Source organism: Narcine bancroftii, chromosome 1, assembly GCF_036971445.1.
Source record: "Narcine bancroftii isolate sNarBan1 chromosome 1, sNarBan1.hap1, whole genome shotgun sequence".
Classification (NCBI taxonomy): Eukaryota; Metazoa; Chordata; class Chondrichthyes; order Torpediniformes; family Narcinidae; genus Narcine; species Narcine bancroftii.
The window spans coordinates 384,506,737-384,526,947 of NC_091469.1; the positions used below are offsets into that span (position 1 = coordinate 384,506,737).

The 20,211-nt window shown below is 42.0% G+C and overlaps 1 protein-coding gene across 11 annotated transcripts in view; it reads left to right on the forward strand.

Annotated features, from left to right (window-relative positions):
• The window catches only part of galnt1 (UDP-N-acetyl-alpha-D-galactosamine:polypeptide N-acetylgalactosaminyltransferase 1), a 120,115-nt gene that overhangs the window by 21,207 nt on the left and 78,697 nt on the right, over positions 1 to 20,211 (forward strand). For 5 of the 11 annotated variants that reach the window (XM_069913556.1, XM_069913548.1, XM_069913550.1 and 2 more), the window contains one exon: positions 16,696 to 16,905. In XM_069913556.1, the coding sequence (XP_069769657.1) occupies positions 16,767 to 16,905 (139 nt within the window). In that variant the 5' untranslated portion in view covers positions 16,696 to 16,766. Of the gene's footprint in view, positions 1 to 9,028; positions 9,105 to 16,695; positions 16,906 to 20,211 lie in introns of those variants that run through there. The other 6 variants (XM_069913553.1, XM_069913546.1, XM_069913547.1 and 3 more) reach the window with 2 other exon arrangements.

Below are 20,211 nucleotides of genomic sequence, written 5' to 3' on the forward strand. Positions count from 1 at the left end.
TGCAATCTGTCTGGTTGCATTTTGCTATTCTAAGAAAGTCATGTGGTTTTGAAAGCAGAGAGAGAAAGGAGACAACAGGCTTTCTCAGAGAGAGAGAGAGAGAGAGAGAGAGAGAGAGAGAGAGAATTGGTTTCTGCAGACATGGCAAGCTGGCAGCTTGTTGAAACCCAATTTTGAAGACGGGTTGTGAGTTCTGAGTTCAGCCAATTGAAAACCCTTGTGGTCCATACAAAAGAAAATGGCTGGCTAGAATGTTTCATCTGAAATAAGGGAAACAAAAGGAACTCTGTGGTGACCTGCAGAAGAAGAGGTTATCATTTGGAAAACACTGATGGGGCAAGTTTCTTTGGCAAGACATTGAAGTATTGAAGTGGCTGATCAGAAGGAATCAGTTTGTGTGTGTCCAATGAGCCAAGAATCTCTCTCTGTACCGACAAGAACCTTTCTGGGTGATAACCATTTAAGACCAGAGCTTGGTGAAAATTCATATATGTTAAATTCTGTGCTCAGTCTAAGTTTGTTGTCCTAAGAGGGGCTGTGTGGTTTTGCAACCAGAGAGAAAACATACATTGTTTGGGAGATTATTCTGCAGCAGTTTGTGATGAAGCCTGATACTGGTGAACTTGGAGGAGTGAGAAATGAGATTGGACTGTGAATCAAAGAACTTTTCTGAACTTACACACATTACATTGCATGTGTGCTTAGAATTAGAAGGGGGGTTAAGTTAGGTTAAGTTAATAGTAATCAATTAGAGTTTGATCCTGTTTTTATGTTTAAAGAAAAAGAAAAATGACTTTTATATATTTAACTATATGTCTTGGTGAATTTCTATTGCTGTTGGGTTTTTGGGTCCTCTGGGCCTATAACATCTTCATTAACCATGGGATTTGGTTCAAGAGCCATGAGATATTGTTGCAGCTATACGAGATCATTGTTGGAACCCACTTTGAATATCCTGTTCACCTCTTTACAGGAAAGATGTGGTGCTACAGAGAGGGTGGAGAGGAGATTTATAAGGATGTTGCCTGGATTGGAGAGCATGCCTTATGAAAGTAGACTAAAGTGAACTTGGTTTTTTGTCTGTGGAGTGATGGAGGATGAGGAGTGACCTGATCATTGACTCCAGGAAACAGAGAGGACGGTGCAGAACTTCAACTTATCAGGAGTAAATATCACCAAAAACATGTCCTGATCCAACCACTCTGATATCTTAACCATGAAAGTGCTCCACTGACTCAACTTGATCTTGGTGATGAGAAAAATGGATTGTGTAGATGACAGAGGATTTTTCCCAGGACTGAAATGGCTAACACAAAGTGGGATAGTTTTAAGATGTTTAGATAAGTTCAGGGGGAGATGTAAGAGGTAGGTTTTTCCACACAGAGAGTGGTGGATGCACGGAATTCACTGCAGTCAATGCCGGTGGAGGCAGGTACAATGGGATCTTTTAAGGGATTGATGCATGGGTACAGGGAACTGAGAAAAATTGATATGCAGCAGGGAAATTCTAGGCAGTTGTTAGAGTAGATTTTAAGGTCAGCTCAACAATATGGGCTAAGGGCCTGTATCATGCTGTAGATTTCTATTTCTACCAAACTGATGTTTGACAATATCTTCAGATTGACAAGATAAAAAGAAGCAGTATCTTCTGATCCGAGGTACACTGCCACACAGAAGAACATCTTCTGTTGCAATCTAGTGAGATTTAGATCATTATTTTTGAAGGAAAATGAGTGTTGATATTAATTGATTAGTTTTACCAAAGAGAGGCCAAGAGAGTGTTATAATAATTATGCCTATAGTTAGAGGGTTTCAGGAGTGGATGAGTTGAATTATTTATTGACACAGAAACAGAGATAAACTAAAAAGCTTTGTTTTTGCATATTATCCAGGCAAGTCACCAAATAAACAATAAAATAACAGTGTTACAAATAGTTAAATAATACAGGAACAAAAAAAAGCAAAAACAAAATTGTTTAGGGTATAGAGAAGGTATAATTTAAAAACAATGCAAGTGCATCCTTATATTTTGCTAATAAAAGGTCCATATTAGAGTGATAATGGGAGGAAAGAAACTATTTTAAATATGGAGGGTCATGTTTTCAGAACTCGTGCTTCTTAGGATGGGAGGGGTAGAAGAAAGTGTGCCAGAATAGGGTAGATTCTTTGTAATGTTGGCTATTTACCCAAGACAGCAAGAAGCGTAAACAGAATCAATGGAGGGGAGGTTGGATTGTGATATGGTCTAAGTTACATTTACAGTTCTGCATTTTCTTGCATTCTTGGGCTGACCATTTCCTGTATCAAGCGGTAATTCATCCAGACAGAATAAATGCTCAATTTCCTCAGGCTTTTGAGAAATTTGACTCGTTGGTGCAGTTTCATGGTTAAGATATCAGAGTGGTTGGACCAGGACATGCTTTTGGTGATATTTACTCCTCATAGCTTGAAATTCTGAACTGTCCTCTTTGTTTCCTGAAGTCACTGATCAGCTCCTTCATTTTGCTGACATTGATGTAGCAGTTGTTGTCTTCATACAATGCCACCAGACTTCACGTACTTCATTGTTTGAAAACCTCTCTACACCAGTAGAATATATCTACACACTTGTAGATGGAGTTGGTGTTTAGCTATGCAGACATGAGTGTATAGGGGGATGAGAATGCAGCTTTGCAGGATTATCACAGAGGAGATGTTGTCACCAAGCCTTACCACTTGCATGCTGCAAGTCAGGAAGTTGAGGACCCATGAGTCTGGGCTGAGTTTGTAAATAGAAGTCAAACATTGGTGCCCTTGTTATCCATATGCTCCATGATAGAATCTGGACCAATGCGATGGCACCTGCTGTGGCCCAATTATGATGATTGTCAAATTGTAGTGGATTGAGTTTGTTTGGGAGGTTAGAGTTAATATGAGCCATGACCAACTTTTAGAAGTACTTCATAATGATGTCAGAGATACCGGATGATAGTCATTGAGGCATAATAAAGTAACAGTGGACTTCTTAAAGCAAGTGGGAACTTCAGCTTGTAGTAGGGAGAGATTAATGATGTTCATAAATACTCCTGGCAGTTGGCTTGCACTGGTTCTCAGGACATGGCCAGTTGTTTCTCACAGGTTCATTTAGGACAATCTGAGCTCTGTGACAATGATCTTGGTTGCAAGTACAGATGCACATGAGGCTGTTAAGATGGGTGATATTGACTCTGATTTGTTCAAAACAAGTGTAGAATGCATTGAGTTTGTTGGAGAGGCGTGATTTGTTGCCTACAATCGTTTATGATGTAAGTAGTTTATTTAAGAATGGCACAAATAGGTTGCAGGATGCACATTTTGGGATTAAATTCTTTATTGAGGTTGTAAATGGTTTACTTCAGCCTCTGATGGTGTCACTGATGAGGAAGAAAAAAATTGTATTGTGTCTACCCAATATCTAACAGATAAAAGCATCTGCCACGCTTCTTTCTGGAAGTCTTGCTTGTAATATGCTGGCAATAATATAATTTAATACCATGCAGTACAGATGGTCATATTATCACAATAATTAATTTTGGGAATGTTTCTCCAGTCTCGAGTGGTGAAGTCTTGCTCTTTTTACAAGAGTAATAATCTTTTAGACTAACTCTCCTCAAATTAAGGCTTAAAACTCCAGCATGATTTAAGAAATTGTATTGGGGAGGGGTTGGGGGGGTGGAGAGAAACATGTATCATTAAGAACAAACTCAGGTTATTGTAAATATTCAGCTGATGTGCTGTCAGGAATCATCCTTGCTAGGGGGGGGAAGAATGTTGTGCCAAGATGATGGCACCAATGTTTGGCAGCCCAGACCTTGAAGGTTGTAGGCCCGGGGTGGGGGGTAGGTGTATTGTGTGTGTGTGTTCCTCTGCTGGCTGACTGCAGTTCCCTGCCCTGGGTGGGCTGTTGAGCCAACTGGTTGCCTCTGAGCACAGATGTGTGGCAGAGAATCCAGGACTCAGAGGTGTGTGGCAGGAGGGAAGCTTCCTCCCGGAATGGGGCGAGGGGTGGTACTGAAACCCTGCCTACACTGCTGCCCCTGGCTAGTCAGTGCTCAGTGCGATAACCATTTAAGTTCAGAGGGAGATTCTCCAACTGATTAGAGGAAGGTTCCAGCACCGTTGCTACCAAGGCATTGTGGTCAAGTCATGTCCTGTTGGCACCCTTAGACTCGTCCCTAGATCTGCCCCATGCCTTCTGCAGGATATCCGAATCAGTGATGAGGTTTTTTTTTTTAAAGAATGGTCAGAGTTCCACCTAGCAGGATGTGGGCTTCGCTGTTGAAAGTCGGATGTTTATTCCAGGCAGCCGTTCTGTGCCATGATTTCCTCCAGGCCACTACTCTGTGGATCACTGGAGAAGGGGCACAACTCCAAAACAAAACACTTTCCTGAGATTTGGTGGTGGGAGGGAGAGAATTTGTTGTGGGAATGATGTCAGTGTGTGGTGGGAGGGTTGAATCTTTGGGAGGTCAGTGCCTTTTAAATTCGCATAGATACAGGATTCTGGCAGAATTCATCTGGGCACTTCACTGTTTGTAATGCATGTGTACAGACAGCTGGTGATTGGACTGGAACTGAGAGTGATAGTGGTCTGTTAATATTTCAGAATCAGCTCAGCATCTGGATCATAGTTGCAGCTGGTTTTTGGTACCTAGTTCATGCATGCCCAGCAAAACTGGCTGCACTCCAGTCTGGATGTTTTTCTGGGTGTACGTGTGTGAAGTGAGTGTGAAATCTATCCATTGGGGGTATGAGTGGATGTACACAGTCTATCTACCCCTCTCAAAGTTTGGCATCCCTTGGAACAATCTGTTGTAAGCTATGCTTATCTCAGAGATTCACAACCTCTTTTTCACCCACATGTCAGGACGTCTATAACAAACCCCAGAGGAGGAGGGGGTTAAGCTCGCATCTCTTCCAAGACTACCAGCAGGAATTTTACTTTGTATTAACAAGAAGGAGGTGGTAGGATGCAATGAATCCCATGAAGATAGGTGGTCTGTCAGCATTTTCGGTCAGAACCTATTCGGGTTACAAACCTTGTGTTACGAGCTACAATGGACAATGAACCAGTGTTTAATTTTTCCTTAACACTAAGTCTGTGTGTGTGTGTGTGTGTGTGTGTGTGTGTGTGTGTGTGTGTGTGTGTGTGTGTGTGTGTGTGTGTGTGTGTGTGTGTGTGTGTGTGTGTGTGTAAGTTACTTCAAGGTTCTGTCATTTAAATTCAGTGTTGAAGTGTATGCCCTTGGAAATTTGATGCCCAGAATTAACATTGAACTGATGGGAAGACCAGAGTTGTGGGTGCTACAGATCCATGAATTTTCCTTGTGTTTCCTTTGAAGAAATGTCCATCCACATGAGCTATGGTCATAACACTCCTGGTCCTTTTGTAGGCAAGACTCAAACTGGGTGGCCTCCATGAAGCTTCCAAGACCCTGGCACTGGTCTCTACAAGTGACCTTCACTATTAAGCACACTCAAAATGAAGCAGTCTCTCCAAATGATCTCACTGTTAGTCACAATCAAAATGGAGCACTTTACTTTCCAAAAGACCCTCGAGGCACAGGTCAATCCACCAGAAAGGGCCAGTCATTCCCAGAGCATGCTTTGCTCTGAATTCCACAAAAATGGCTGGCCACAAGAACTGTTTCAAAAAACTGCTTTATCATCAGCCGTCAGAATGGTTCTCCCCTGCAAAATCACAATGTCTTTGCAAATGTATCGAATCTGGAACAGACAACCTTGTTTTACGCATTATATTTCCAGCAATTTTGTTTTTGCTGCTTCACCAAGAACCACCTGTAACAAACCTAAGGAGCAGCAGGTGGTTCACAGAACAGCCATTGAGAGATGCTGACCTATTTTATTTTCTCATCTGAATTTGGTGACAATGAACGCTCATTTTAAAATGGTTATTCCAAGGCGCAGGATTTGAGAATATTGTTCTCAAATAATATTCCTGCTGATATCACAGTGAAGTCCTTCGTTCTTGTGATAACTCTCTTGAATAAAACAGAGCAGGAATAGTCCTGCCTAATTGAAACACAAAAGATCCCAAGAGTAGGAGAATTTGCCTCAGTGATCTAGTATCCCAGTATTCAAACCGAACCTTTCTAACTGCTCATCACAGTTGCTGTTGTTTCTGCTGCAAGCCTGTCCACACAGACACACACTCCCACCCCCTAACATGCAGGGTTGGCGGAATGAAAGGACAAGGTACATGTGGTGGAGATTTGAGGCAGTGAGGACAGGTAGAGAAGGGGAAATGGATGGTTGCGAGGTGAAGGGTTGAAGTAAGTAAGTTTTAATGGGGAGATGCTATTTCAGTACTTGCCATAGGCAATATTTTCCCTAAATATGCCAATATCAGGGGGAGCAGTGGACTATTGCCAGGTACCAGAGCAAAATAACCCCCAACGTGAAGAAGCAGACTTGGAAAGTCCACACAGGTAGGGACCACAGCTGCAGACCAGCATGGAGCTTGGTGGTTGAAGGCCTCTCCTTTGGCTGAAGGAGACTCGCTTGTGGGAACTAGGTGTTGGATCCAGAATTTGTGAGGTTGCTGATAGCAAGCAGGGCCCCCCAAAGAGCCTCACATACTGACAGCTTCTTAATCACATTGGGGTCGGAAATAGGGGCTGTGGAGGGTGACGGATGTCTCAAGCTTGGATTCACGGCTAGACTGGAAAAGAAGCTGTGCAGCTATGGAAGTTAGGGGAGAGCAGGAAGTGGCAGCATCAAAGAAATGGGAACCATAGGCAATGTTCCTTCTCATTTTTAGTAGCCAGTAGTGTACACAAAAATTTTGTGCAATTTTTTTTCCCTTTTTTTGAGTATTTTATTTAAGTTTTAAGAAAATACAGGAAATAGGATTCAATTAATATAACAACAATAAAACATTGAATATAAAATTATAGAAAAACATTTACAAGGTCTGAAAGTAAGGAGGAAAGGAGAGTCTCTTCTCCCAGTACCCCTCCCCAGATCCAAACAAAAGGGGACAGACAGCAGGGAACAGAGAGATAAAAAGAAAGTAGAAAAAGAAAAAGCCACATCTGAGTCACATCATAAGTATTAAATTTTTAATAATTAACAAATTAAATTAACAAATATCAAAATAAATTGTACAATCTGGGCATTTATGTAATCTAAATAGGGTTGCCAAATTTCAACGAACATACTATATCTATTCCTAAGACTGTAAATAATCTTCTCAAGGGGAATACAACTTTGCACTTCAGTGTTTCAACGATCAATGTGAAGTAGGGAATCGGATTTCCACAGTACTGCTATGCATTGTCTGGCAATTGACAACACAATTTTAATAAATTTAGATTTACTTCCTGCAGAAGTTAATTTTTATAACTGCCAAATTCCCTAGAAGAAATAATTCTGGGTCTAGAGGGAAGTTCACCCCGACAATTTTTGTTAACATTTCCCCCAGTTCTATCCAAAAGTATCTTAATTCCATGCATAACCAGGTGGAATGTAAAAAGTTACCAACATCTTTACCGCACCTAAAACACCTAACAGAGAATTCTGGTTTATTTTTATGTATCTTTTGAGGTGTGAGATATAATTGGTGTAAAAAAAAAAAAAAAAAAAAAAAAAAAAAAAATAGAACAAATCAATCTATATCTAGAATTAATTAAGGCAGTTATACTATCTTCACATAGATCTGTCCAGCATTGTGGATCGTTTACAATGCCCAAATCTAATTTGCAAACATTTTTCCTGTGACCAAAGTACGTGCTCACTGAATGCTTGTACAACTGTAAGCTTGAAATTGTTTCAAGATGATTTTGACAGCCTAACTCTCATGGCCAATAAAACTGTATTGGCATGTTTTAATATAATACAAAGTATGATTAACTACTTGTTTAACCGACTAACTAGTTCACAGAAACAGTTGGCTAAGAGATTTTTTGAATTAAATCTAATTATTTACTACATTATTTTAGGTAACTAATTTTTTGTGCACATGTTCATCGCTGTGCGCACACATGCACTGCTTGGAGGGAACAGCAACCACAGGTGCAGTGTTTCATGTCTCCAAGGGACTCTTGCTTCACTTTCTTTTCTTGATAGTGGCACCTCTGTGTGCCTTTACAGGGCACACAAAGGAAAACAAATTCTGTACATAACAAAGGAATCTTGTAAAAAGATTGCCCATCTCATGGCAAGTAAAAGTAGTCAACAGTAAATGTCAGATTTGTCAGGAATGTCCATTTGGCATGATTGAATTTTTAAAACAATTAATTGAGTTAGTTTTCCGGAAAGTAGATTTGAAGCTCTTTGGCTGACACACAAAATACCGTGCAACTTTTCCAAATATTCACAAAATATTTATTTCTAAAAGCAACTGCAGATGCTGATGGCTCGTTTTAATTTTTTTAATGAAATTGGATCTTGTATAAATTAACTGCTATGATTTGCTCACTAAATGGTATTTAAAAATTGTGAAATATCTTAGATTTTGTGTTGCATTTTGAGTCTCAATCTAAACAGCATGAAAACAGGCCCTCCACTCCATTGCTCACTAAATCAAAATAAATAGTTAAATAGACTGGTTTCTAATTTTGGTGCAAAATATTCCAGTTAAATTGTATAGCACAATTAATCTTTGTACCCTAACAGCTTATTTTAACAGATTTCTCAAATCAATCAACCCTATTTGTATATTTCATTGAAATCTCTGAGATTTGAAAATCCATGAAACAATGAGAATTTTATACACTGATTATTATGCTGTAGAGTTAGATGCTTAATCTCTTTTGAGTCCATCTGCCAGTATTGCATTTTGCATCCTGTTATGAAATTATCCTGTTTCCAGTATGTTGGCCTATTTGGTGTTATTTTTGCGGAATGTTAGGGTAGAATGTTTGCTGCCAAGTTTTCTGATGTCAGGTTCCAAAACATTTTGAATTCCACTGTAAACAAACTGAATAAGAAAATCCCATTGACATTCTTTCATCAGTTAAAATATAATGTATGTCATGTTCTTCATTTCCAATGTGGCCAAAATTAAGTCACTAGATAGGATAATTGACCAAGGATCTTGAGTGAACAGGCAAATCAAATGATAGGTTAGTCCAATTTTAAATATTTTAATAACTTATGTTATTGAAATTGAAGGGTCAAAGGTGATGAGATAATAGGGTTTCAAGAAATAGCCTTAAATGTGTTTCATGGTTTAAAAAAAATACAACCCTATTTTTTGAATATAGGAATATCTGCACTAACAGACGTTGATTGTGTGAATATTGTTTTTTTTTCAAACTAAAAATCATATTTGTAATTACCTAAATAGTATTGAATAGGTTCTTGTTTTTTTCTCCCTAAATGCAGATTGTCATGCAATCTACAGATTAATCAGTGTGATATTGGCATGGTTGTCAATAATTTTTTTTGTTTTGAAGAAATATGCACGTTAGAAGTTGGCAGGGACACTTTTACAGGAGAGTTAAAATATGAACATAACGTTACTAAGGTTCCAGGTAAAAATAATTATTTGAATGTCTTGCCATTTGAGGTAATTTATAAACTTATTGTGACCTTAAAGTACACTTTGAGGTGACAGTTCAAGAATCTATGCTCTGCAGTGTTTGAAAACATCTTCCCTCGGTAAAAAAAAATACACTTGGTCTTTGCTTTAGAATCTTTAAATTAATATCTGAAAAATAAATGAGTTTAAAAAAAATCTTACTTATCCAATTAATAATTATTTATTTCCTGTGACATTTGGTAAAATATAACCAAACCTGGAAATAAATAGACAACTAAAATATCAAAAAGTTATAGTATAGCATCTAGCCTCGCCACAGCACGCAGCCTACACACAACGGTGCAGAGACTGCCTCTACACAGAGGAGAAGTGCCATGGTTAAAGAGCAGACTATGGGGAGTGAGCACTGTTCCTGAGACTGCGCTGACGTCACTCCCTTGAGCCAGCGCAGCAGGTGGGGGGGGGGGGGGGGGTGGTTTTGCAGTATTACTTTTGGAGCGCAGTCTGTTTGAATAAACAGTCAGTTACTGGTTCACTCAGCTCGGTGCAGACGTGTTCCTTTTCTCTTTGCAGTGCCACTATACAGTGGTGACCCCGCATAGGTTTCAACGGTTTGTGACCTACTGAGCACGCAGCAGCATGGACCCTACCGGCTTTTCAGCAGCTCCTGAAGCTGCCAGCGATGAACCTATACCAGTCGTGGCCATTTCTGCTCCTGCCCTGGCTATGGTGAATGCCGTGGGCGTCCACTTGCCACCATTTTGGGCCAACCAGGCGTGCAGTTGGCTGCAACTAGCTAAAGCGCAGTTCGTGTTAAGTGGCATAATAGCTGAAGACACCAAATTCTGGCACATTGTCAGCACCCTGGATCCTTTCACAGCAGCAAGAGTCCACCCTTTTGTGAACCGCCTGCCCATGGAACGCAAGTATACTCTTTTTCATCAGTTCTTACTTGACTCTTTCGAACTCAACTGGCATGAATGGACCGTTCGTGTACTTAACTCACGGGACCGAAGGGACTGCAAACCCTCCAACTTTATGCAGGAGCTAGTGGCGTTATTAGATGGATACACCAAATGTAGCAACCCTCCCTACAAGGCTACTGGTTACTGCTTCTACCACCATCGATGGGGCCGTAATGCCTGAAGTTGTGTCCCTCCATGTAATTTCCTTGGATCCACACCCAACCGGATGCTGGGAAACGAGCAAGCCAGCCACCTTAGTGACTCGGCAGTTGGCATCAGAAGACTGGGCGACATTTCCTTGTAGACACTGGTGCCAAGATCCACCTCGTACTGCCCACATTCTTCGAGCGGAGAAACAACCCCCAAGGTTTCACCTTACAGACAGCCAATGGTTCTATGATCCCCAGCTACAGAACTCTACTCGTGACTATCCACACCAAGGACACAGTTTTTCGATGGGAGTGCACAGTTGCCTCCGTGGGTCAGATCCTCCTAGGGGCAGATTTTCTGCGGGCCAACGAACTGCTGATGGATTTGACTAAGTGCCGCCTAGAGAACACAGCAACCTTCTAGGCTTTTCCCCCTCACCATACGCCAACAAAACTTTCAGCCGATGTGAGTCCATGCCTCCAACCAGAACAAGTACACCTCCCTACTGGCCAATTTCCTGTCGCTGCTAGCCCCGAATTTCCACGACACAGAACCTGCACAAGGTGTGCAGCATTTCATTGAGACTGCCCGACCACCAGTTTATGCAAGGGCAAGACGACTTCCCCAGGACAAGCTCCTCCTAGCCAAAACAGAGTTTGCAATCATGGAGGAGCTGGATATCGTCTGCCACTCGAACAGCCCATGGGCCTCTCCCCTACATATGGTCCCCAAGAACTCGGGAGGGTGGCACCGTATGGAGACTACCAGTGGTTAAATGATGCAACAGTGCCAGACAGATATCCAATACCACATGTGCAAGATTTCGCTGCTTGACTCCGGGGAACTCCAATATTCTCTAAAGTCAATTTGGTTAAAGGATATCATCAGATCTCATTTCACCCCGATGACATCCCAAAGACTGGCATTATCATCACCCCGTTTGGACTTTTTGAATTTGTGTGTATGCTTTTTGGCCTAAGAAATGTGGCCCAGATGTTCCATTGCCTTATGGACATGGTGACACGGGACCTGGAGGGAACATTCATCTATCTAGATGATATTCTCATTCCCAGCCCCAACGCAGGAACACACAGGGAACACCTTCAACAGCTCTTCACCAAGCTTCAGGCTCATGGGTTAACTATCAACCCAGCTAAACCTGAACACCATCGATTTCCTGGGACATTGTATATCCAGCACAGGAGCCATACCACTGCCCAACAAGGTAGAGGCCATCCTTAGTTTTCCCAAACTAACCTCTCTCAAGGGACTGCAGGAACTTGTAGGGATGGTGAACTTCCCAGGAGCAGTAGCCATCGCGCAATCACTATTCGACCTCATCAAAAGGGGCGAGAAGACTCTTACCTGGTCCACTGAAGTATTCCAAGCCTTCGATGCAACCAAAACAGCACTAACTGAATCCACCTTCTTGGTCCTCCCAAACCCAGACTCCCCTTAGTCATTAACGATGGACACCTCCGAGAGAGTGGTTGGCGCAGTACTGCAGCAGTGGTTGATTGACAATGGAAGCCACTTGCTTTTTTCAGCAAGCACCTGAGGCCATCTGAACTTAAGTACAGCGATTTTGATCGGGAGCTGCTGGCTCTGTACCTGGTCATGCACCATTTTAGATACATGCTAGAAGGCCGGGTATTCATAGCATCTTCTTTGGCTTGGCTTCGTGGACGAAGATTTATGGAGAGGTAAAGTCCACGTCAGCTGCAGGCTCGTTTGTGGCTGACAAGTCCGATGCGGGACAGGCAGACACGGTTGCAGCGGTTGCAAGGGAAAATTGGTTGGTTGGGGTTGGGTGTTGGGTATTTCCTCCTTTGTCTTTTGACAGTGAGGTGGGCTCTGCGGTCTTTTTCAAAGGAGGTTGCTGCCCGCCGAACTGTGAGGCGCCAAGATGCACGGTTTGAGGCAATATCAGCCCACTGGCTGTGGTCAATGTGGCAGGCACCTCGAGCTTTCTTTAGGCAGTCCTTGTACCTCTTCTTTGGAGCACCCCTGTCTTGGTGGCCAGTGGAGAGCTCGCCATATAACATGATCTTGGGAAGGCAATGGACCTCCATTCTGGAGACGTGACCTACCCAGCGCAGTTTGATCTTCAGCAGCGTGGATTCGATGCTGTCGGCCTCTGCCATCTCGAGTACTTCGATGTTGGAGATGAAGTCGCTCCAATGAATGTTGAGTATGGAGCGGAGACAACGCTGGTGGAAGCGTTCTAGGAGCCTTAGGTGATGCCGGTAAAGGACCCATGATTCAGAGCCGAACAGGAGTGTGGGTATGACAATGGCTCTGTATACACTAATCTTTGTGAGGTTTTTCAGTTGGTTGTTTTTCCAGACTCTTTTGTGTAGTCTTCTAAAGGCGCTATTTGCCTTGACGAGTCTGTTGTCTATCTCGTTGTCGATCCTTGCATCCGATGAAATGGTGCAGCCAAGATAGGTAAACTGGTTGACCGTTTTGAGTTTTGTGTGCCCGTTGGAGATGTGGGGGGGGCTGGTAGTCATGGTGGGGAGCTGGCTGATGGAGGACCTCAGTTTTCTTCAGGCTGACTTCCAGGCCAAACATTTTGGCAGTTTCCGCAAAACAGGACGTCAAGCGCTGAAGAGCTGGCTCTGAATGGGCAACTAAAGTGGCATCGTCCGCAAAAAGTAGTTCACGGACAAGTTGCTCTTGTGTCTTGGTGTGAGCTTGCAGGCGCCTCAGATTGAAGAGACTGCCATCCGTGCGGTACCGGATGTAAACAATGTCTTCATTGTTGAGGTCTTTCATGGCTTGTTTCAGCATCATGCTGAAGGAGATTGAAAAGAGGGTTGGTGCGAGAATGCAGCTTTGCTTCACGCCATTGTTAATGGAGAAGGGTTCAGAGAGCTCATTGCTGTATCTGACCCGACCTTGTTGGTTTTTGTGCAGTTGGATAACCATGTTGAGGAACACAGACCACAAACCACTGGTGCAAGCACTGGGGAAGATTTCGGACCCATGGTCTTGCCACCTTTCCTATATCTCAGAATTTACTACAGACATCTGACACATGGCCCAATGTAGTAGCAGACATACTCTCATGCCAAATAATTTCCAAGGTTACGGGTGGTATTGATGTGGCCCAACTCACTAGGGACCAAACTAAGGATGCAGACAGGCAGGCCTACCGCACGGCCATCACAGGACTGCAGATACAGGAGTTTGCCCCAGAACCAGGAGGATCACTACTCCTTTACAGCATGTCTACTGGCCACCCGAGGCCCATCCTTCCTACTGGTTGAAGATGCCAGGTTTTCAACCAAATGCATAGACTTTTGCACCCTTCCATCAGATCAACGGTCCGCCTTGTCTCAGATCGCTTTGTATGGCACGGACTACGCTGTGAACTCTCTCTCTGGGCGAAGACCTGTATACAATGTTAATGTCCCAAAATTCAGTGACACAACAAGGCACCGTTACATCCCTTCCCACCTATGGAAAACAGATTCCATCATATCCACATGGACATTGTATGACCACTGGCAATCAACCAAGGCATGAGGTACCTGTTCACTGTGGTCATCCCTTTCACATGCTGGCCAGAGGCAGTCCCTATGCCAGCTTGCGACACAGAGACTTGCGTGCGAGCATTCCTATCGCAGTGGGTCACTTGTTTCGAAGTCCCCTCACATATTACCTCTGACCGAGGAGCCCAATTCACCTCCTCGCTATGGTCAACACTATCAAAATTTTGTGGTAGCCAGTTACACCACATGACTGCCTACCACCCCCAAGTAAATGGACTGGTGGAGCACTTTCACCGCCACTTGAAAGCGTCTCTGAAAGCTCGACTCAAGGGCCTGAAATGGATGGATGAACTCCCTTGTGTCCTGCTCGGCATCTGCACGGCACCCAAAGAAGGCCTCCCCACCTCGTCGGCAGAGATAGTCTACGGGATGCCGCTCACCATTCCAGGTGACCTCTGTTTCAGCTCGACTGAACCTCAACCCAATGCCATGATTGTCCTGCATCATTTAAGGGACAGGACAGCCAACCCACGCCCACTTCCTACTACCACACGGAGCCAACCCACGCCCACTTCCTACTACCACACGCAGCCAACCCACGCCCACTTCCTACTACCACACGCAGCCAACCCACGCCCACTTCCTACTACCACACGCAGCCAACCCACGCCCACTTCCTACTACCACACGCAGCCAACCCACGCCCACTTCCTACTACCACACGCAGCCAACCCACGCCCACTTCCTACTACCACACGCAGCCAACCCACGCCCACTTCCTACTACCACACGCAGCCAACCCACGCCCACTTCCTACTACCACACACAGCACGCCACCCTGCCATGCCTTGGAAGATTTGAAAACTCTGGATTTCGTATTCGTCAGGAGGGGGCAGCCAGGAACCCCTTTACGATGGACCTTTTAAAGTGCTTAAAAGGGTTGGGAAGCTTTTTACTCTAGATGTTGGGATAGACAGGACATGTTCACTATGGACCGTTTGAAACTTAGATGGCACGGAACCTTTCTTTGCTCCTCGGTTGCGGCAACATGGCCACCCTCCTAAAGACTAAAACAAAGACTGATAACTGTTTGCCATTCTGGGGAGAGATGGTGCAGCAGCCCGGTCTGGCCCAGTACATAAGGGGCCGATCGCCACATCACACAGCCTACACACAATGGCGCAGGGACTGCCTCTTTACTGAGGAGAAGTGCCAGGATTAAAGGATGGACTGTGGGGAGTGAGCGCTGCTCCTTAGACTGCGCTGACGTCACTCCCTTTATCCAGGGTGCTAGGTGGAGTTTTGCAGTATTGCTTTTGTAGTGCAGTCTGTTTGAATAAACAGTCAGTTACTGGTTCACTTAGGTTGGTTCAGACATGTTCCTTCTCTCTTCGCAGCACCACTGTACAGTAGGCACAACAATAGAAAATTACTAGAGCATAACTTTGAGATACATTGTACCTGCATGGTTAGTGTAGCGTTTACAGTATCAGCAACCTGGGTTCTAATCTGGTACTGTCTGTAAGGAGATACAGGAGGGTTTCCCCTGGGTGCTCTGGTTTCCTCCTACATTCTAAGGACTTATGAGGTGGTTGATTAATTGGACACATTGGTGTATTTGGATGGTCTAGCTTGTGGGCTGGAAGGGCCTGTTACCATCCTGTATCTCTGAAATTAAAATGAAAAATATTTATCCTAACACCTTGATTTTTGACCCTTGAAAAAGTCCCAGGAATAGACATACACTAGGCCTTTCTGTAATCAAGTGTTTTTGAATGGTCACAATCCCATAGTATCTTGAAACCTTTTTTGGAAACTTCATTTCTTGCATTTGATGAACAACATGTGATCACATCGCACAGAAATAATGGAAAAAAAAACTTCAATAATAGCTGTACATCTTTTTTTCTGATAGGCAGGTCTGAAATGTTGACCATTCATTTTCTTCCACATGTTTGACTCGCTAAGTTCATCCTGCACACTGAATTTTTCTCCAGCATCTGCAGTCTCTCATGCATCTCCCATTTGTGTGTTTGTACAAGATTTAAACTGATGCAGACGGGCATCTTTCTTCATTTAGGAGCTTAGAAATTGGTGGAAATTTTGTAAATTTTCCCATTATACTCCATGATGAGTTTGCAGAGCAGCACTGACTTTCAAGTGTTACTGCTGGAAGAAGGGATTTTCACAGGGATGACTGTAGTTCCTGGTATGAGTGCTGGCAATGAAATGGGAGCTGTCCAAGAGGTAATGTGTTCACTTCTACCCTAGTAGATGCAAGGATGTAAAGTGTAGAGTTTATTTTGCTGTATTGAAAATGGAAGTGGCTATGAGAGAATTGGTAATATGTAGATTTTGTTTTCTATGGCATTTAAATCTTCAATTCCAAAAAATATGTGAATATTTTCTGGCACAGCTGGAAGCAATAATAAAAGGTGACCATTACAAAGTTATATTTTAGTGAAAAACTACAGATTTTTGCAGTGTATGACTTGTTCAAATTTGAACTGTAATTAGTCATCCAAGGTTAAATTCACTGATTTTGGTGTCTTTGTCTTAGCAGTTGCTGTGGCGGTGCTGTCTAGCTGATTGTCGACTCAAATCTAATTCTACAATATCTGAATCAATACCATGAGAAGGTTTGCGTATTGTAAGGTAGTTTTGGCTACCTCTTTGGTCTGGGTGCTACTGGATATGTTCCTACTCCTTTACTTCAGCGAATGCAACAAGTGTGAACAGAAAAAAGAACAAGGTCTACCTGCTCGTGAAGGTAAGAAAGACTGAATGCAAATTAAACAGTCTCTAAAGGTAGCAAGTTGAAACACATTCATTCAGGCAGAAATTGCATGTGAAATATGTGTGATACTTGAACTGTCACCAACTACTCCAGGAATTGATCTGAATCTTTTTATTTAATTATATTTACCATTTTTATTTGTCCAAAAATAATTTATTTTTGTTTTAATATACAATTCATTTTGATCAGTCTCATGAAATAAATGCTCCACATGTAGCTGAAAATCAAAAAATGCCAATGCTGGAATGTTGAAATAAAATAGAATAAAATTGTAGAAATATTCAGCAGATCAGGCATCATCTATGGCAGGAATGTAATTAGTGTTTCAGGTCAATGATCTTTCTTACTAACTAAAGTTAGAGAAAATGTTTTATGTGGAGAAAGTAAAGGGGGAGGGGAATAGAAAGTGGAATAATCCCTGTAAAAGGATGAAGCCGCTAAATAGCAAGAGAAAGATGATTCATGAAGGGATCGCTGACTAATCAAAAAAAAAGTTTAGACCCAGTGTAAATAGAAGATGAACAGTGATCTTAAATTACCAGGGAAACATTAGTATCATTCCAAAAAGTTGTGGAATTCCTGATTGAAGAAGTGTTGATGCTCTGTTCTATTTACACTCTTTTCTTTCTTCTTTGGCTTGGCTTCGCGGACGAAGATTTATGGAGGGGGTAAAAAGTCCACGTCAGCTGCAGGCTCGTTTGTGGCTGACAAGTCCGATGCGGGACAGGCAGACACGATTGCAGCGGTTGCAAGGGAAAATTGATTGGTTGGGGTTGGGTGTTGGGTTTTTCCTCCTTTGCCTTTTGTCAGTGAGGTGGGCTCTGCGGTCTTCTTCAAAGGAGGTTGCTGCCCGCCAAACTGTGACGCGCCAAGATGCACGGTTTGAGGCGTTATCAGCCCACTGGCGGTGGTCAATGTGGCAGGCACCAAGAGATTTCTTTAGGCAGTCCTTGTACCTTTTCTTTGGTGCACCTCTGTCACGGTGGCCAGTGGAGAGCTCGCCATATAACACGATCTTGGGAAGGCGATGGTCCTCCATTCTGGAGACGTGACCCATCCAGCGCAGCTGGATCTTCAGCAGCGTGGACTCGATGCTGTCGACCTCTGCCATCTCGAGTACTTCACTAAGCTTTATTAAACCAATGTGGGAAACTGAAGATGAAGTCAGAGAGAGAGAGAGAGAGAGAAAGATAAAATGAAAGTAACAGGCTGCTCAAAGTTTAAATTCGGGTATGCAAAATTAAGGAAATGTTCTGCACAGTCACCCAATCTACATTTGGTTTCTCCAAAGTGGAGGCTACATTGTGAATAGGATACACTAAAATGGAAGAACTATTTTTGCTTCAGTCTAGCCTTGGAGCTTAAAACCTTTAATCATTTGGACCCTGTAGTAATTGGTTTTTAGATCCTTTTAATATTAGATAATCAGATGTGGCTGAAGCTTTTAGGTTTAAAATTGTTTTTTTTAAACAATTACATTTATGCAGAGAATAGTGAAATGACAATTTTTTTATACTTTATGCATCCGCTACGTGCTTTACCTCTATGCTGTTGCCATGTCATTACCATTTCCAAGTATTTGGTTTATACCCTGGTCCCTCTGTCTCTTTCTACTTTTAAAACTATATCATTTACTCTGTATAGACTCTCCTTATTCTTTCTATTCTGCTGTGATACTTCACTATTCTTTTTATTAAATTTAATTGACCATTTGTCAGCCCATTCACTTAGCCTATGTCCTCGAGAAACTGGAAACAACATGGCGGAAAACATTAAGTATTGTGCTTTCAGACGTCAAGGGATCAGTCAATGGGAGTTTGAGGAGTCTAAGTAGGAAGAAGTGTATCATGTACACAATAACAGGCTGATATGATGGGTCTACCTGAACAATATTCAGATTTAAATTTATTTGTATTGATTCCTGTTGTTAACATTCAAGAAATGTAATGTATTTTTGAGCAATTGAAGATGTATTTTACTGGACACATTTATTTTCTATAATCCTTGAAAATTATGAGAGTCAAATTCACAAAACCGATATAATTTGGTTTCTTCAATCTTTCATTGTTGAAGAAAATAACATTTTGAGAAAACCAATGCTGTTGACTTTCAAATGAAAGTGCCTCTAAGCTAGTTTTATTGAAAGTACTGATTTTCTTAAAATATTATTTCTGTCAAACAATCAAAAACAATCATTTATTTCTGAAATATTTCAAACCAATGAGTAAAATGGCATAGATTGCATCAGTTGCTTTGGAAGAACATTATCAATGGAGGCTGTTATCACTATTCTACAATTTCATTAAAGGGCAAATAACTTACAGAGATATTCAAAGTGTGTCATTAATAACTCTTGAGTTTGTACCAGTGACCAAAAGTTAACCTGAAAAATTTGCAAATTAAAACAGATTTGAATTCTAAGCTTTCTCAGGGCATTGATCTGAAAGGTAAATAGTCTCTCTTGAAATGCGGCATTTTTTTTTACTCAACACAAAGCTGATTATAGAAAAAATAAATTATGAAAGTATAGCTCAAGTAAGGGATGAAAATGGGCATGGTCAGCTGGAAACAAAAGGTGTGACAGAGTTGTAGCATTCTGTAAATATGCACCCATGCATCGACTTGCGTCCAGGTTGTGTTCTGGAAGTTGGGGTGCAAATCGATTTGGGCGTAAGTTGATCATTATAGGTGAAATATAGTGTACAACATGATACCATGACACACATATGTACACATGTCTAAGTACCATAGGTACTGTACAGTATTTAATTTTATTAAGTACATACAAAAGTAATAATAGACTGCACAGCAAGTGATAGGATGGATGCCAGATGTTGGTGTTACATAGGCTATCGAGACTAGAAAAATGTTATATAGTACAGTGTGCTTTTATCATAGGAAATAGAGTACACATTAACATAATAACAATAAAAAGTAAGTACATATATAGATTTTAATTACATATATATACTGTCCTATAAGATAGGTATATACTGTGTACCATTAATCGGCTGGCAGAGCAATCAGCTTGTTTTGGCTTTTGAGGCCACATGTTGAATGCGTGATGTGTAACTTAATGTCTGCTAATGCCTGCTGTAAATCTTAAATTTTTTATTAAGCACTTATGGTGACCTCAGACTTAACTGCGATAGGACATTAATCGATTGGGTGTAAGTCTAGGTATGGCTGTACCAGAAAATCTTTGAATGTAAAAATGTATAGTTTTGACCATTGAAGAGAAACTTGGACAACTCAAGAAACCAAATGAAGTTGCCATTA